Source organism: Manis javanica, chromosome 11 (genome assembly GCF_040802235.1).
Source record: "Manis javanica isolate MJ-LG chromosome 11, MJ_LKY, whole genome shotgun sequence".
Taxonomy (NCBI): Eukaryota; Metazoa; Chordata; class Mammalia; order Pholidota; family Manidae; genus Manis; species Manis javanica.
In genome coordinates this window covers 108761399-108779100 of record NC_133166.1, presented here as the reverse complement: position 1 = coordinate 108779100, position 17702 = coordinate 108761399, and the positions used below count along the sequence as shown (strand labels likewise).

At 38.6% G+C, this 17702-nt stretch overlaps 2 protein-coding genes across 3 annotated transcripts in view; both read right to left on the bottom strand.

Annotated features, from left to right (window-relative positions):
* F13B (coagulation factor XIII B chain) overlaps positions 1-2999 on the bottom strand; it is a 43659-nt gene extending 40660 nt beyond the window's left edge. Inside the window, exon 1 of one of the 2 annotated variants that reach the window (XR_012123020.1) lies at positions 2868-2998. Coding sequence is in view for 1 of the 2 variants with exons in the window: in XM_073217228.1 (XP_073073329.1) it covers positions 2868-2931 (64 nt within the window). In the remaining variant the exon portion in view is untranslated. Of the gene's footprint in view, positions 1-2867 lie in introns of both variants that reach the window. The other variant, XM_073217228.1, reaches the window with a different exon arrangement.
* Positions 3000-13851: 10852 nt separating this feature from the next.
* The window catches only part of ASPM (assembly factor for spindle microtubules), a 64152-nt gene continuing 60301 nt past the window's right edge, over positions 13852-17702 (bottom strand). The window contains exon 28 of the mRNA XM_037004711.2: positions 13852-14918. Within this exon, the coding sequence (XP_036860606.2) occupies positions 14816-14918 (103 nt within the window). The 3' untranslated portion in view covers positions 13852-14815. The remainder of the gene's footprint in view (positions 14919-17702) is intronic.

Genomic DNA, 17702 nt, shown 5'->3' with positions numbered 1-17702 from the left:
CATATTGGGAAATGATCCCCACAGTGATTCTAGCTGACATCATCACCACACAGCATCTTAATGGTTTTTCTTGTGATGATAACTTTTAAGACCCACTCTCTCAGCAACCTTCAAGTACAGAACAGCGTTGTTCTGTAGCCGCCGTGCCGCACAGAACATCTCTGGACCTGCTGTTTCAATACTTGGGAGCCCTGCTCCCCGTCCACCCCCAGCGCACACTCGCCCAGCACCTGGGCAGCCAGCTGGGCAGGGGACAGTGTGGGGTCGCAGGGAGGAGGCCAAGGGGCACCTGGTGGCCAGCTTCTCACCACAGTCGAGTGCCCCGCAAGCAGCAGGTCCAGGGCAAAGCGAGGCTGCTCCGAGAGCGCAGGAACGTCGTCTGCCGAAGCACCAACCACCTGGGACCCATGACCCGCCACGGGTGAGTCCACAACCCTCAAAAATCCCCCACAGCCTCCAGCAAGGCCTCAGAATGGCCCTAGGTGCCCAATCCAGAGGGGCGATGCGAGGGACCGCGGTGACACCTGTTGCTTCACCACGGGTGCCCCGGGCCGGTGCAGGGCAGCAGCCGCCCCAGACCTTGTGCATCTCTCTGGGTCTCTTGGCAGCGTCCCTCTGATGGGCCCTCCTTTCTCCGGCCGACCTCCCCCCACCTTCGCGTTCCGCTCCCTCTGCGCCCTGAGCCTTACTCCTGGCAGGAGCCACTGCTGCCCGCAGGCTTCCCCGCAGGCCCACTCCTCCCCACCTGGCAGCTGATGCATCAGTCGGCAGCTACCGCCTCGCTCCCATGCTGGTGCCAGCCCTGTTCTCGCACCCCTTCCATAGGCCAGTGAGCATGGCATGCTATAATTAAGTACAATTAACTCCTTTCTTGCCCCTAAGCTTCCGGCTGGGGTTAAGGGAAAGCACGGTCCCTGTCCTCAGGCAGTGTGATATGAGTTATAAGACTTGGTCATTCAATATGACCAAATATATATTTTCCAGGTGTATTTGGTCTTCACCCAGTTTCTGAAAACACTGCAGTCTTAAACGTGAAATGGGTGTTTTCTCAGATTAATGAGAGACTTTGGACCCCACCCAAGGGTAGGGTTTGGAGGCTGAACCCACCAATGGTCTATGACTTAGTCAATCATGACTATGCAATGAAGCCCTCACAGAACCCCTCTCTTCTCTCTTGGATCCTGCTTATCAGTGGGGTAGAGCTCCTATGCTTGGGGAACCAGAATGCACAGGGCTTCACGAGGACAGAATCTCCTTTATTTAGGACCCTGCCCTGTGTCTCTTCACCTGGCTGTTAACTTGTATCCTTTACTAAACTGGTAAATGTGTTTTCCTGAGTTCTGTGAGCCACTCTAGCAAAATAAAACCCAAGGGGAGGTCGTGGGAACCTCCGTGTCTGGAGCGGGGGCTGGAGGGCAACCTTGTAGGACGGAGCCCTTCACCTGGGGTATCTTGTGCTGTCTCCAGGCAGATAGCATCAGAATTGAGTTGAGTTCTCCAACACCCTGCTGGTGTTTGGGAATTGCTTGGTGGTGGTGTGTGGGAAGAACCCCTCCCACATACTTACACATTGGAATTGGGTCCACAAACCCAAATGGAGTTATACTACTATTGCAGTTGTGTGTGATATAGTTATTGTTATATATATATGTGTAGGAAAACACACGCTCAGACAGCTTACATTTTTTTTGTGTATGTCAAAGATCATAACCATATAATATTTTTAAAAATTAGCTAGGATATTGCAATGTCTTCATGGTGTAGATAATAGACAATTAGATCAGCTGTTTTCCTATTTAGACAGAAAAAATAAAGCTAAGGGGAGCCACAAAAAATTATCTTACTGGAAAATCAAATGCATCAAATAAGATTAATTCTATTTATTCCACCCTTATAATTCTAACTGCAGAACTCTTTTGGTAGAAAATTCAATTAATTCAACTAAATTCAAGTTGTAAAATTCAACCAAAAGGCAAAATTGTAATCCATGGGATGCTTTATTTCAACAAATTCCCTAAGGTGATTCAGAAAGCCTGGCCACTGATGCGTCCTACTTTGGCTATTTGCTCTTGCTGACAGCCAATGACCTGCGGGGTTTCTCATCCCCACAGTGATAGTGTTACTCCTGAGTAGCCCACGTCCCACACTGACTGCTCACTCTCACACTAACCTCACTAGAACACTAGGCACTCTGGCTATAAAGATTGCTAATGATTAGAGACCCACAGGAACTAGTTTGTCTGGACAGTCATGATTTACACCTGGTGTCCCACCTATTATTAATATTCTCCTTCCCCTCTCAAAAGTGCCCTTCTTTGCATTATTACTCATATGGTCCTCCTACTAATCATTACTTAATCACTTCAACCAATGAGTAAATTAGCATAAAAATCAAAGTGTCAAGAGTTGGAAATCTTGCTGATTTATGGTTATTTCTTTTTCAAATATCCCACACTAACCTCTCCTTTTATGAGCAGAGAATTAAAATTGCACAAGCTTTCCTGTGGTAAGAATGGATTCTAGTATGAAATTAGAATTAAGGTTAACATTCAACTTCTAAATGGTGGTTGTTAGCCTGGATACCCTTTAAAATATTTAGATTCAGGTCTCCTATGCCCCAAAACATAAAGATACAAAGGTCTTTTCTTGGCTTGTTTTTATAAATTGTTACAATAAGAATGATTTAATAGTTTTGCCCAAAGGAAAAAAAACCTGTCTAAATATCACAACAAATCATATTGATAAGTATGCTTTCTTTAAAACTGATACATAACAATGAAAGGCTATATTAAAAGTTTAAGTTAAATTAATGTTAGAATTTCCCTTTATAATTTTTGGAAATCAAGAATATTAAAAATTGATTTTACCTTCTGCATAGAGTTCTCTGGAGATGACTAATATGACGATAAACACCAAGTCTATTGACCTCATCCTCAGCGGTGTGCTCAGTAAGGATTTTAACAACTCTAAAGCACTAGGGACTCCTCATGAAGTACACAATACTTCTGAGGAAAAAGTTAATTATTCACAACATCTGTCTAAACTCCCTTGTAACAAGCCTTACATTTCATTTAAAATATTTTTGACTAATGCTAAAGTAACAGTTATGTTAATTGACAATACTTTTAATGCCAGAATCCAGTAAGAACATGATAAGGAATAAGGGCAACAATAATAGCACATAAAAAATTAACTCAGACTGCATAAAAAAATGGTGAATTTCAACCCTAATTCCCTTTTGTAAGTCCATAGGGTAAAGTTCACCTGTGGCCATTGATTTCTTTACACCATTGAGCAACTGAAGAGATGAACTTAGGAACAGGAGATAGAGGATACCTGATGTTAAGCATAGTGTTGTCTGGCTGTCTACATCTAGATTAAAGAGAAAAATGACCTTTATTGTCTCAAGAAATGAGAAGGTAATATTATTGATAGTAATGTCCTAGTGTGTAGAGTTCATACGCTGTGGCAAGTTGAGGTAAGTACTGTGCTATATTATCACTTATGAAAAGTGTTCTCAGTGTCTAGCTGTGTACCAGGTCATGTTCTAGTCTTGGGTACATGGTTGTGAAAAAATAGATTAACATTACTGTCCTTATGGAGCTTACATTCTAATTGGTTTTAATTTAAAGTACAAAATAATACTAAGAGGTGGGAGCTACTATTTCAATATTGTAACTTTTAATTAGAACAACACATTAAAAGTGCACATCCCATCAGTCAGTGCACAGATAAATGGATTCTCACAAATTAAACATATCCATATGAAAATACAGCACCCCACAATTCCCCTTCCAGGCCACTGCTAAGCCCATCCCCAATCTTAGACACTATCTTGACTTCTAACAGCAGAGACCAGTTTTGCCTGGTCTCGTACTACATAAGTGGAACCATACAGCTGTTGTTTTTTCGTCTGGCTTCTTCTGCTTAACATTTTGCTGGTGAGATTTATCCGGATCTTGGGCTGTAGTATAGTTCCTTCTCTGCATAGTGTTTCATTCTGGCAATGTGCCACACTTTATCTCTCTGTGCTACTGTTCATGGACATTTGGGTGACTTCCAATGTACGGCTTCTGCTTATTTTAATTTGAAAATTTTCAACATGACCTCTATCTGGACTCTACCTACTTTTAAAAATCACATGTAATCCATCCTTTTTTGACACATTTCAAAGTAAATTGCAGGTCTCTGTACAAGCCCCTCTAAATACTTAAGCAAATATATCATTAATTCAAGCACATTATTTTGTATGCATTATTCTTTTGATATGAAATTTACAAAGAAATGCACAACTTTCATGTGTGGATTCTATGGGTCTTGCATAATGCACACATCTGCACACCGCAGACCCCTCCCAGGTACCATCATCCCAGAAAGTTCTCTTATGCTCCCTGCCCAGGCGGACCCCACCTCCACTCCCCTTAGAGCAGCCACTGCCCCAACTCTTCCACTAATCATGCTGTTATGGAACCTCGTATCAATGGGAAAATACAAGCACTCTTTTTTGTAAGGCCTCTCTCGTTTAGAGTTCTGTTTTGCTGTTGTGAACATCAGTCCTTCATTCCCTGTCATTGCTCAGTTTCATTCTAAGCTTAGTATTAAAGTTGAAGTGCTTTGTCAAAGATCAAAAAGCTAGTATTAAAGCCAGAATTCAAAATAAGCCCTTTTTAAAAAATTAAAATACATATTGGGATATAAAAATATCTAAGTTGTTAGACTATCTACTGTTAAAAGAACATATGGGAATGTGAACAGTTCCCAGGAATGTGTTGTTTTAATTTGTCTGATTTTTCTCAAACTATTCAAATTCAGTTAGACAATATCCATCATATCATTGATAAGTTTTCACAAATGCCTAGGGTGCCTAACTGGTTTCCTTGGTTTCACTGGAGATGGATGGTAATTGTAGGTCTGCTTTGGTTATGTAGCTGTATTCCTATTATGTTAATGTGGGTGCACAATTTAATTAGTAGTTTAAAACCTATACATGCTTATGTTACTCTACAAGAAGATATGTCAAAGAAATAATCAATCTTCCCATGTTTTCTTCCATATGCTACCTCTATAGCTTTTTTTCTTCCTTCCTAATTACAACCTTTAAGTAGAATTCGTGCCTCATAACGAAATTACCGAGTATCATAACTCTTCCAAGTGGTAAAGATACCTCAAGACAAATGCTGGGCATAAAAGCCACAGGGCATAAATCTGCAAAGAAGTAAAAAGCTAACCTTTTCAAACAATATTGCTTCTCTCTCACCCACCAACTTTACATTTCCCTGTATGGCCCCGGAAGATGACTGGTTAGCCAGAGACAGATAAGATTCCTCAAGGGAGGAACAACCTAAACCTAAGACAGGCACAGTCGCAGGGGGCCATCAGGTGAGAAATTGGGGATCAACAGAGGTGAGGCTTAAAAACCTCACCCCCCCCCCCGTTTTGAGAAAAATCTGCATCCGTGGATGTTTTGTTGCCCTTGTCTAGCTTGGATTAGTACTTAGTCTATAGGCACACACCTGATCATCTACATTTGCCCTCTTACAGCACTAAACTATGTTTTCTACCTTTACCTTGCATCTACCTACCACTCCAGCATTTTATTAAAAATAATAATAATAATAATAAGGGAGAAATGTGGGATTCACATATAAATCAAGTATAAAAATCGAACGAATATTCATATTTGACCTGATTGTTTATAGTTCATAATGCGTGATCAAAACCGAAAGTTTCTGTGATGACTGCCCTTGAACTGTTCACCATGTAAGAACTTATTCACTATGTAAGAATTTGTTCACCATGTAAGAACTCGTTCGTTATGCTTCAGAAGATTGGAGACTGACGAGAATTAGGCTTGGGTTGATTAATGATTGTGCACTGAGTCCCCTATACAGAATTTTATTGTTAACAACCATTTGATCAATAAATATGAGAGATGCCCTCTCAAAAAAAAAAAAAGAATTAAATGTATCTGGGCTATGCATGGACAATGTTAGGATTCTCATAACTGCTTTTTACATTAAATATAACCTAATAAAAAAATATCTAAGTTGTTAATCAATTAAAAGGTACAATCACCTATTAATATATGGTATATATATTGCACCTAAAATTCAAACTAAATGAGGAAGTGTATTCATGAGAAAGTATATTTAATATTTCAAAAACATTAAACAGGTTTGGAAGAAATATTTTTGACTCCAGGTAAGAACAAAGTTAAACAAGATAATTTTAAAATATTTAGTTTTTGAAATAGTCAATGTATTCACACAGTACAAAGTTCAAAGGATATAAACTGAAAAGTCTCTGTCCCACATTTGTCCCTCAGCCACCCAGTTCTCCTTTCTGAAAGGTAAACAATGCTCACAGTGACTTTTGCATTTTTCCAGTTATCCTGTGCATATACAAGTAAATATGTGCTTTCTAACTCATTTCTTTCTCATTTAACATTATATATTGAAGATTGCTCCACAGCAGGGCACAATGGCTTCCTTATTTGTTTTTAGATCAGCCTAGTTTTATAGTACAGGGACATATAATTTAAATCAAATTCAGTATTGTTGGGTAATAAAATTGCTTACAACCTTTTATTATTGCTAAAATTTTGAGTATTGTACATGTCATTTTTCACCTGTGGATATATAAGCAGAATGAATTCCAGAAGTGAAATATGAATTTATAATAAGGATAAAATGTTGCTAAATTTTTCTAATAGAAATAATGCCAATCAACTCTCCCCATAGCAATGCACTAGAGTGCATTCTCCACAGCGCCGACATGGTGTTACAGGACGCTTGACGCTTGCAACACGATGTGCACAATTGTAATCACAGTGATTTGATATGCATCTCTTCCTGCGAGACTGGAGGCTTTTACATCTACTTGGAAGCAGTTTTCGTTTTATTTCTGTGAACTGTGCATGTTCCTTGCTCATTTTTCTACTGAACTATTGGTCTTTTTCTTGTGGACTCATAGGAACCATTTAAATATTAAGGAAAATGGAATTGGTTTGTGATTTTGAGTTGTATATACTTTTCCTAGTATGCTATTTATCTTTTAAATTTGTTATGGATTCTTTAAGTTAATCTTTTCCTTCAGGATTTAGGGATTTGTGTTATAGTTAGAATTATCCCAATTTTTAAAAATATTACCATAGCCTCTTATAGTCTTTCTTTGATTTAATTTTTAATTAATGAATATAAAATAAATCTTTGTGGATGGTGTCAGATAAGTACACAACCTTATTTTCTTTAGAGTTGCCATGCTGCTCCAATTATTTATCAAATAACTTATCTTTTTGCCACTGACCTGTATTTCTACCTTTCTCACATGCTGAACTCCTGTATATAGGTTAGGTCTTTTAGATTCTCTATCTGGCTTCATTGTTTACTGTAGCCCTGTTCTTTGGCACCATACATTAGTTCCCCAGCTGTAGAACATAATGAACTCTAATGTGTCTGATCTCACATTGTCTTCTCTCAGAAATTTTCTGTCTACTTTTGCTTGCTTATTTACTGTTGACATACTATGATTTGGAATAAAGACTTCGGACTTTTTAAACTGTGTAATAACTTAAAAGGGATAAATGTAACCACAAAAAACATGTGATTAATCTAAATAAAGACAAAGTAGAAAGAAAGGGACAAAACCAGACCAAGAATGGTGAGCCATCTGCTTATGACCAGAACTGGATTTACCCTCCCACTTACAATAACTTAAAAAATTTTAAGACAAAATATAAAAAACAGTAATTTTCAGGGCACTGTACACGAAGGCAGTGAGATGAGCCCTATTACTGCCCCTGCCTGCTGCTGAGAGTTTCCAAAGCAGCACTTCCTGAGGTGAGGACACAAAAACAAGAGTCATGATGGAAGCATAAGAGCTCAGGGTGCAAATACAGGCTGGAGGAGAGACGCCAGAGCGCTCTGGACATGTGCAGAGGACCACCTCACCTCTCTGGCTGAGCGCCGACCTGAGCACACGAGGGACGACATACAAGATGCCGAGGAGGGCACCACCTGAGCAGGTGAAGGGGAGAGTGCCCGGAGCCCCCTGGGGCTGGGGAGGGTGCCCGCCCGGAGCCCCCTGGGGCTGGGGAGGGGGGGGTGCCCACTCTCGGGTCACAGTGCAAACATGATCTGTAAGAACACAGATCAAAGGTGATCAACACCAACATGAAGAAAACTACAGCTAGGCATGACATAATCACATTGCTTAAAACTAGTGACAGAAAAATCTAAAAGCACTCAGAGGAAGGAGAACAAGGAAGCTAGCTGACTTTTCGTCAGAAACATGGCAAGCCAGAAAACACTGGAAGCAATATCTTTAAAGCACAAGGGAAAAACCCTGCAATTAGAACTCTGTACCCAGTAAAAATACTTTTCAAAAATAAGAGAGAAGAAAGAGATAAAAAGACTTTCTCCAGGTGTATGTACATGGGAATTCTTCACCAGCAAGCCTGCACTATGAATCTTAATAAAGGAAGCCTTTCAGACACAGGAAAATGATGCCAGGTGGAAATGTGGATCTACGTGAAGATTGGAGAACACCCCACAACTGTGCCTGTGTGAACAAATATAACGATTTCTAAATTATCTAGTCACTTTAAAAGATAACTGATGGTTTAAAGCAAAAATGATGAAATGATACAATTTATTGTGGGTTTATAACATATGAAAATTAAAATGCTGACATAGTACAAAGGCTGGGAAGGCAGAAATGTAGTATATGGTAAGGTCTTTATACTATATATGTGAATTGGCATAATGTCACTTACAGATGGATGGCTTGTGGTAAGTTAAAGACACCTGAAAGTGACCAATTGAATAACATAACAAAGAGTTACAGGTAATAGCCAACAAGGTGGGTAGGTTGGAATCCTTTAAAAAAAAACAAAACAAAAACCAAAATAATTATTTGATTAAGCCAAATAAGGTCAGAAAAAAAGAGAAAAAAGCAGATGGGATGAATGGAAACATCAAGAGGACAGATTTAAACTTAGTCATATCAATCATCACCTTAATTGCAAAGCATCTCAACACCTCAAGTAAAAGGCAGACTTCTGCATTGGACTGAAAAATAAAGGCCCAGCTATTTGCATTCCATCAGGTACCCATCTTACACAAATACAAAATTAGGTTAAAAGTAAAATATGGATAGGTATGCTATGCCATATGGGTTGATTAGCATCCCCCAAATGTGTCCATGTTCTCTGATCCCCAGAACCCGTGACTGTGACCCTTTTGGAAAGAGGGTCTTTGCAGACACAATTAACTTGACAATGTTGAGTAAAGAGATCAACCTGGATTATCACGGTGGGCCCTAAACGCAAACACAAATGTCCTATAAGAGTAAGGAAAAGAGGAGGCAGTATGGCTACTAAAGCAGAGGTTACAGTGATGGGCCAGAAACCGGGAACATCTGGGGCTCCCAGAGGCTGGGGAGGCAAGGAACAGATTCTCCCAGGGCTTTGAAGAGGGGGTGCGGCCCCACCAACACCTGTTTCAGACAAATGGTCCCCAGAACTGTGAAAGTATAAATTTCTGTTGTTTGAAGTCAAGAAGTTTGTGGTAATTTGTTACAGGAGCCCTGGGAAATTAATACACGAGATAACAATAATCAGAAGAGAAGTAGGGCACACAACAATGCGAATGTAATTAATGGCAACATTCACTTAAAATGCTAACTTTCATATGTATACATGTGTTTTATCCCAATTAAAAAAATTTAAATGTACAGACAAAGAGAACAGAGTTGCTATGTTAAATCAAACAAAATGGATTTTAGGACAAAGAATATTACCAAAGATAAAGGTCATTCCCTAATTGGAGAGTGGTCAGTTTATTAGGACAGTATAATAATCTTCAAGAACTATACAACTACCCACAGAGCTTCAAAATACATATAGCTTAATCAGTTTTGGATTCAAGGATAGACAAATACACAATTACAGTCCAAGGTTTTAAAAACTATCCCTCAATAACTGATGGAAGTAGACAGAAAATCAGTAAGCATACAAAACACTAGAACAATATTATTACATAATTTGACTTACTTGATGTTTGTAGAACACTCTCCATGGTATCAGGATAGACATTCTCTTCATGTGTACATGGGACATTTATCAAACAGACCATATTCTGGGCCATAAATAAGTCTCAATAAGCTTATTGAGATGGCAAATCACACACACACACAATGCCAGAGTGGAATTAAATTATTAATCTATAACAATGATATATGGAATATCTGCAAGTATTTGCAAACTAAATAACACATCTATAAATAATCCATGGGTCAAAGACAAGATTAAAAGAGAAAGTATTTTGAACTGAATATAAATGAAAAACATCAAAGTTTGTGGAGTACAGCTAAAGTAGTTCTCAGAGTTAAATCTATAGCACTGATTATCTATCTTAGAGAAAAAGCCTCAAATCAATGAAAGCAGTTTCCACTTAAAGATCTAGAAAATGAGGGCCAAATAAAAGTCCAAGAACTTATGGTCTAAATTTCAAATGAAGATGCACAGGACCTAGAATAATCAAAGCAACTTGGAGAAAGAACAAGATTAGAAGATGTATAATATCTGATTACAAACTCTATTATAAAGCTACAGTGAGGAAGACAGCGTGATATCGGCATAAAAGTGAATGAGGATCAGTGCAAGAGTTCAGAAAGAGACCAACACTTAACACGGACATCTGGAGTTTAAGAAATGCGAAAGTGTGATTGGTGGAAAGAGGATGGTTTTTTCACTAAGTGATGGTAGAACGACTGGCTATCCATATGCAAAAAAATAAGCTTTGCTCCATTCCTTATACCATATACAAAAATTGACCTGAAATGGCTTACCAAGAAAGTAAATAAATTAAAATAATACAACTTCTAGTAGAAAATCTTTGTGATGTTGGGTTAAGCAATGAGTTTTTAGATACAACACCGAAAGTATAATGAACAAGAGAAAAAAACTGATTAATGTGATCTCATCAAAATAAAAAAGTTTTCCACTCTTCAAAAGGCGCTATTATGAGAATGAAAAACAGAAGATGATAAAATATCTGCAAATCACTTACCTGATAAGGAACTTGGATCAGAATATCGAAGAATTCTCAGAATTTTCACAACCTAATTTTTAAAAGTGGGCACAGACTTGAACAGACTCTGCATCAAAGACGTTCAACATTAGTATTAGGGAAATCAAACCACAGCCCGCCTGTACAGAATTTTTATAATTATGTTTGACCATGACAAGTCTTCCTGAGGATGTTATATCAGTGTATAAAGATGCAAAGAAACTTATTAGGTAAACATATGATGTGGCTTGACACCCTCAGGGCAGTGGTCTCATTGAAAAATGCAGTGGGAAACTTCTCCAGGCAGGGAAGGGTGTTGCCAGCAGGCTAAGTCAGTTAAATGAACATGGTCACACATTCACAGATGAGAGGAAAAGGAGGCTTTACACGAAAGCATCCAGGACTGGGAAGTAAAAATAAGACTGAGGATGGTGCACACACTACTTCTGTTTTGCCTGATCCAGTTGCCCTAGGCCCGGAACTGCACTCCTCCTCCAGGGGAGCATGATTTCAGGGCACAGAACACACACTCACACATTAAATCTGACAGTGTGTGTCCTTAAAGTTGCTGCTGGGCCACAACTACACCCTATGCAGTCATACTAGGGCTGTGTGTGCGGTGCCACTAAGCAGCACGGACAGTCCCATCACTACCGCCAAACGGAGCACATCTCCCTGGGAAGGGTAACAGGGGAGGCCAGGTGCGGGGTTAAGACCATATGCATGTGGCAAACAAGAGGGTTGTACCTGAAAATAATACTCTAAGCTATCTCTTTCAGATCAGGTGCTAACAGCTAATGCTAGGAGCCAGCTGACCCATCTCTCCCAGGAAGGAAAATCAGACTCTAAAGGAAAATTTATGAGCTCTGTTTAGTCTCCACTTGGAAAAACTGCAGAAAGACGCGATACAACACCCCTAATGATTCAAGTTACCAGTATCTGCCAGGAGCCACCTGGCTCACAATTTGCAGTGTTTCTAGTATTGGTTATTTTTCAGGAAACTGAAATAAAGAGTATGTGCAAACTGCGCAGGGTGGACATTGTTAGTAAACATCTGCATGCCAACAGTGAGACGATGAATGGGAACGAGTTTCCCCTAAGGTGTCCTGGGTCTGACGGGAAGCGGCAGCTGCTGCCTGTCCAGGAGTCAGCGCTTACTTGAGGGCAAGTAGGCAAATGGCAATGGAACCCAGATTACTTCAAAGACAAAGTAACAGAAGGAAGACACTGAGAAACATCGTGAGCCTGCATGTCTACTACATGCTGAGCGTAGATACGAAGTTGTTGGACTTTTAATGTGCCTCCAGATCACTACACAGACAGCAGGAGGAGTTATATCAAATACTCAGTATCCAGCAGGTATGAACCCTAATGATGCCTTGACAAAGCAATGGCAGTTTAGATCAAATTTCATATTGCTCTCATTCATATTATAATTTTTTCTTAAAAGTCCACTATTATAAATATAAAAGTTATCTGTAGTAATACTGTAGTATTTTTCATAGAATAAAATTCTACTGAGAGTCTGAAGTAGGCTTCTATAAAGCTTTTTCATAAAAAGGGTTCTACAGTTTCCACGGGCTTCTGAAGCTACTTTAGGTAGTCCTCCATAAGAATTTCTTGAAAAAATCAGGTTTTGGAATATTTCCTTCTTCCCTTAAACAGGTTGGATATTTAAACACATACCCTCAAATACAGATTTTAAATATTCCTCTGCATTATTTTCACCTAGCATAAAGACATCACAAGCAAGTTATTTTCATTGGAATTCTCCCTTTTTGTTGAAAGCAACTACAGGTGATCACTTTCTTTACACCAAGAATCAAATGACTGGTTAACAATGTAAATATTAAAAGTAAGCCAATTGGCAGCTTAGCTACTAACAACAAACAATCAAAAAGATAGTTTCTTAATCAGTACAGATTTTTAAATGTGCTATGCTTTTATTGCTACAAACAAAATTAGAAGTTATAAAGATAATGAACCTGGAAAAATCCAACAATTTTGAATATAGAATGTGCAATGTAAATTTCTTCCTCTCAAGCATGAAGCCAGATATGGTATGAATAACATGCTGTATTAGGGGTCTATAGATAAAAATTTCCGAGGATGTAAAAGTTTGGATTTTATTTGCAAAAATCAAAATTATGTAACAATATTTATACATTTGGAAGTAAACTAAAAATGACACTGTGTGGTCATAGTGACATCTGCTGGCAATCTGGATTAATCACAGTAAACGGGTTAATGTGAAACACCTACAATAAAATTAGATCAGTTAATACATTTATATTCCTTCTTTAATATAATGTAATATCTCTGTAGAAAATAGCTATTTCTAAAGCAGAAGGCTTCATTACCTTTCAACCAGTCCTTCCAACCACCAACACACACTCATAACACAGATACACAAGCCTTAGGATCCTGATATGGGCAAGTCACATAAATTTAGGAGGCATGTTCTTTATACAGAAATAGGGTCTTAGATAAAATTTTGAAATTCTTAGTCCAAGTTTCAACAAAAGAAAAACTTGTAACTTCTGGAAATCATCTTCTTATGTATATAACTTCATAGAAATATTTCTTGTGCAAATACTAATTGGTTGTAACATCTTAGAGGAAATTAATACCAATAACATCTCATGTTGGTTGATTATATCCAGGCATTATAATTCACCAAAGTAAACAGATTGTTGATACTAAAATTTTGTTAAACAATAGAGAAGAATAAAGCATTCAGGAGAGATCAGAGAGTAAAAAAAAACCCATGTTCTTCAGAAAATACTGAGTGCCAAGAGTCCTAACATTTTATTAAAAGAACAGCAGAACAAAAGAAAGGAAATAGCAAACATTGCCCAGAGTTAGTTTCAACATACTTTTAATACACCAAAATGATATTTATAGCTATCCTAACCAAATCCCAGGAAATTTGACTAATTAGGTTTAATCCTTATTCTAACAAATTAGTCAGTTAAGTAGTTAAATGGTCTCTCCATTTCTACCTACTACTGATTTATTTCAAAGTTAAAAACTTTGGCGCCCTCTGTACACAAGCCGACTGTCAGACCCTATCAGACTGCAAACTGCCATGGGAGTCAGGCTTCCGCGGGCGGCCCTAGAACCACACTTGTTTAGTACTGGCAATGGTGGCCCAGAACTAAAGAAGATATCCAGTTATGTCTCAATACCTCACACTTTCAGGTCTGTGAGATGTGACGAGGTAACAACTCTATCATAAGCAAGACCATGCCTTCCCAGTCCCAGTCATAACCCCAATCAGTCCAAAGTCAAGCTTGCTTGTCTCTCTGCAGCCAGCCAAGGAAACAAACGGGATGTTGTTTCTGGCATTTGTGGGATTATTTATCCTCGTCTCTTTTAAGTAACTTGGCAGATTCTTAAATTTCCAATTTTTATTTTAGAAAAATAGCTCAATTTATCTATAAGACAGCAGTAATAAGCAACTCTTCCCTTTAGGAATTGATTATATTCAAACTAATAAGATATTTTAAGATACATGAATAACAATGTTATAATCATTTTATGACCTATTTGTTACATGCACAAATCCATTAAATAATAAAAGATACAAGGAATATAAAAACAGGTAACTTATTATATTTACATTTTTAATTTTAATACAAAGTCAGATTTTAGAAATTGTACAAAGAAAGCTAAAAACAGTTTACATACTCATGATTAGTTTTAATATTGCTTTTTTACTATACATGCTGAGAATGCTTACATTGCTAATAAGGAATGCCAAGTGTATCCATCACCATTTGAATAGCTTGCAGGGGATTTGTGATTTCTTCCATGTCATCTCTTCTTAAAACCCAGGCTGGTTTAAGTCTGAAAGGGATAAAAATCTTGCATTAATTAAGTTCTTCTCCTAAGGTCACCTTCACTTTCTTAAAGTGTAGTGACATCTGAACACATCATTTCCCTTATAACTCCAACAGATGGGAGGGCTTCATATTACTGCCATCACTTGCCACTTTTCAAACTATTCATCCCTGTCTTTTCTGAAAGGTGACCAGTTCCTCTGAAGCTCATGCTGTTTAGCCCCTCCACTGCCTTTTGATCACCGATCAAATACCCGCTTGGTTCTTGGTCTTCTGCCACCATCCTCAGTCACTTCAACACCCAGAAGCCAACAACTCACCTGCCAATGTGTGCCCCGTTTCCTCCTGTTCTGCAGTCACATAACAGACTGTCACCATCAGGAGTGCCTATGACTGACAGCCCATTGTGACACTCTCATTCTCCAGCCACCACGGGTGATCCATTCATGGCCTTTAATACATCCACTGCATGCATTTCCCCACCCCAGTGAGATCTCCAGTGCACCTGAACTCCACACGTGTCCCCATCCACCAGAATGTCCCTCTCACTTCCCTCCTTGTGCATCTTAGGTCCATTAATATGGATGCTTTGCAAATGCCACTGACTCGATTGTCTCTCTTTCACATGGGATTCAACCAAAGTTCAATCTGTATTCCGAACTGAATCCGAGCACCTGTCTTCTCCATTCCTCTAAGGCTGGACACTGCTAAAGAAAAGTCAGAGCCAGGCTGACAGATTTGATGCCGATGATTGCAGATCTGAATGGGTACTTGAAATAGCCAATATGCCTCCTTCTCCTTTCCCAGATGACTACTGTATTCCTTTCTTCTCTTCAGGGGTCCCCTCCACACCCTTCCTGATCTGCTTCTGAGCTACTGCTTATAATCTCATACTTCAGTGAAAAAAGTATCCATCAGAGGGGAGCTCATGCACCTTTCTCACATAAACCCCATTAATATATGCATTTTCTTATTTTTCTTTCCTGTTAAAAATCCAAATATCTATTAATTGGAGAGTGGTTCAAGGTGTGGTATACCCATACAGTGGGACAGTGCTCTGTGATAAAAGGGAGTGGAGTCCTAATCCATGCATCCACTTGGATGAACCTCAAAGCATTAAGCTAAGTAAGCTACACATCGTGTGACTCCATTAATGTGACGACATAGAAGAGGCACATCCAAAGGTGCTGAAGTGAGATCAGTAGCTGCCAGAATCCAGCAAAGGGGCACAAGGGGCTTGCTGCGACAGAAGTGCCTCGTCTCAGTGGTAGTCATTTCACAGCTGCATATGGCTATCTTAAATTATTGAATCACATACCTATTTATATACTGTTGGCAAATTTTCTGTCAGAAAACCTGATTACATCAAAAGAAAAAAAAAATCTACTCATTATTTTAATAACAGCTTTTATAATATAGCATTAAGATTTGCCAGGACCTTTAATAAAAATCATACATAGAATGATCTCCATTAATAAGTTAGACTACGCAGGTAGACTATGTTGTACTGTGAAATATGCATGCATAAACCAATTTACAACTATTATATAGTTTATGAGTAATTATTATAAAGCTAACTGCTGTGCGACCCAGGTCAAGAAAAAGTACACTGTCAACACCAGGATTTATACCGGGTAGAGAACTGCTGGAGTCATAGGAAGGAAAGATGGAGGCAGCGAAGAAGGGAGGAAATTAATCAAGAGTTAAGTTAGTTCATCAAAATTGATTCAATCTTTTAATAAGGTGATAAGGAAAATAAGGTAAATTCAGAAAATGTTAATCATTTTTAAATGAAATTTTACTGCCTGAGCAAAATGTAAAATCATAGCTGGAGTTTTGTTATAAATTTTGGACCATAAATGATCTCATGAATAGTACAAATTTATAACTTAAATCAGTATCATAATTCTAATTTATATTTACTAAGAAGTGTTGCTAGAGTTTTCTACAATATAAGACTAATTTTTGTCATACAAAAATTTATCAAATATTATAAAGGTGAATTTTACTGTTATGTAAATTATCTCTCAAGAAACCTGACTTTAAAAGCTATGTAATAGCAAGGTAATTACTATGTAAGTTTCCAAATACTGACTTTAAACTCCTGAGTCTTTATCAACTGGAGCCAGAATAGTTTGTAGCCTGGCATGGTCTGTGGGCCATTCTTAACAGTAGCACATGACTCAGGTTTGCTTTTTGACAAGAATCCAATTTACATGGTCTTGTGCACCAGGAGATACACAATGCTTGCTGGCTTTATCTTTCTGTGATACCTAGATTTGTCAGTAGATTAGATTATTGTCATCCACATAAATTCAATTCATCTGATGCTTTTATCAGCTATGTATGATCCTGACCTAGAGCAGGGCTCTTATTTCATTAGGGGCTACAGAATAGTGATAGCTTCATATTCCATCTGCACTTATTAAACAGAACTTTTCTATAGAGAACTTCTCTGCATCAGCCATTTGGAGACCCTAACACACAGCATGCATAAGTCAGGACATACTTGGTTCTTCCCTTGCACCCAGATTAAGCATCATGGGTTGTTTCTCTAGCATCGTTCAAGGCAGTCAACGCCTCTTTTCTTGGCTCTCATAAACCGTGAATTGTTTCCATGGTGTTCCACTGGTTTTCCAGTCCTCAATAATCCGTATGTTGCCACATCGCCGCCGCCATCTCACCAAAGCCAACAGACGTATTTCACCTCCACCTCACATCTCAGTAGCACTGCGCAGTTGGCGATAACTAACTTCTTATCTATCTGATCAGCGTTTCTTTTTTAGCTAGC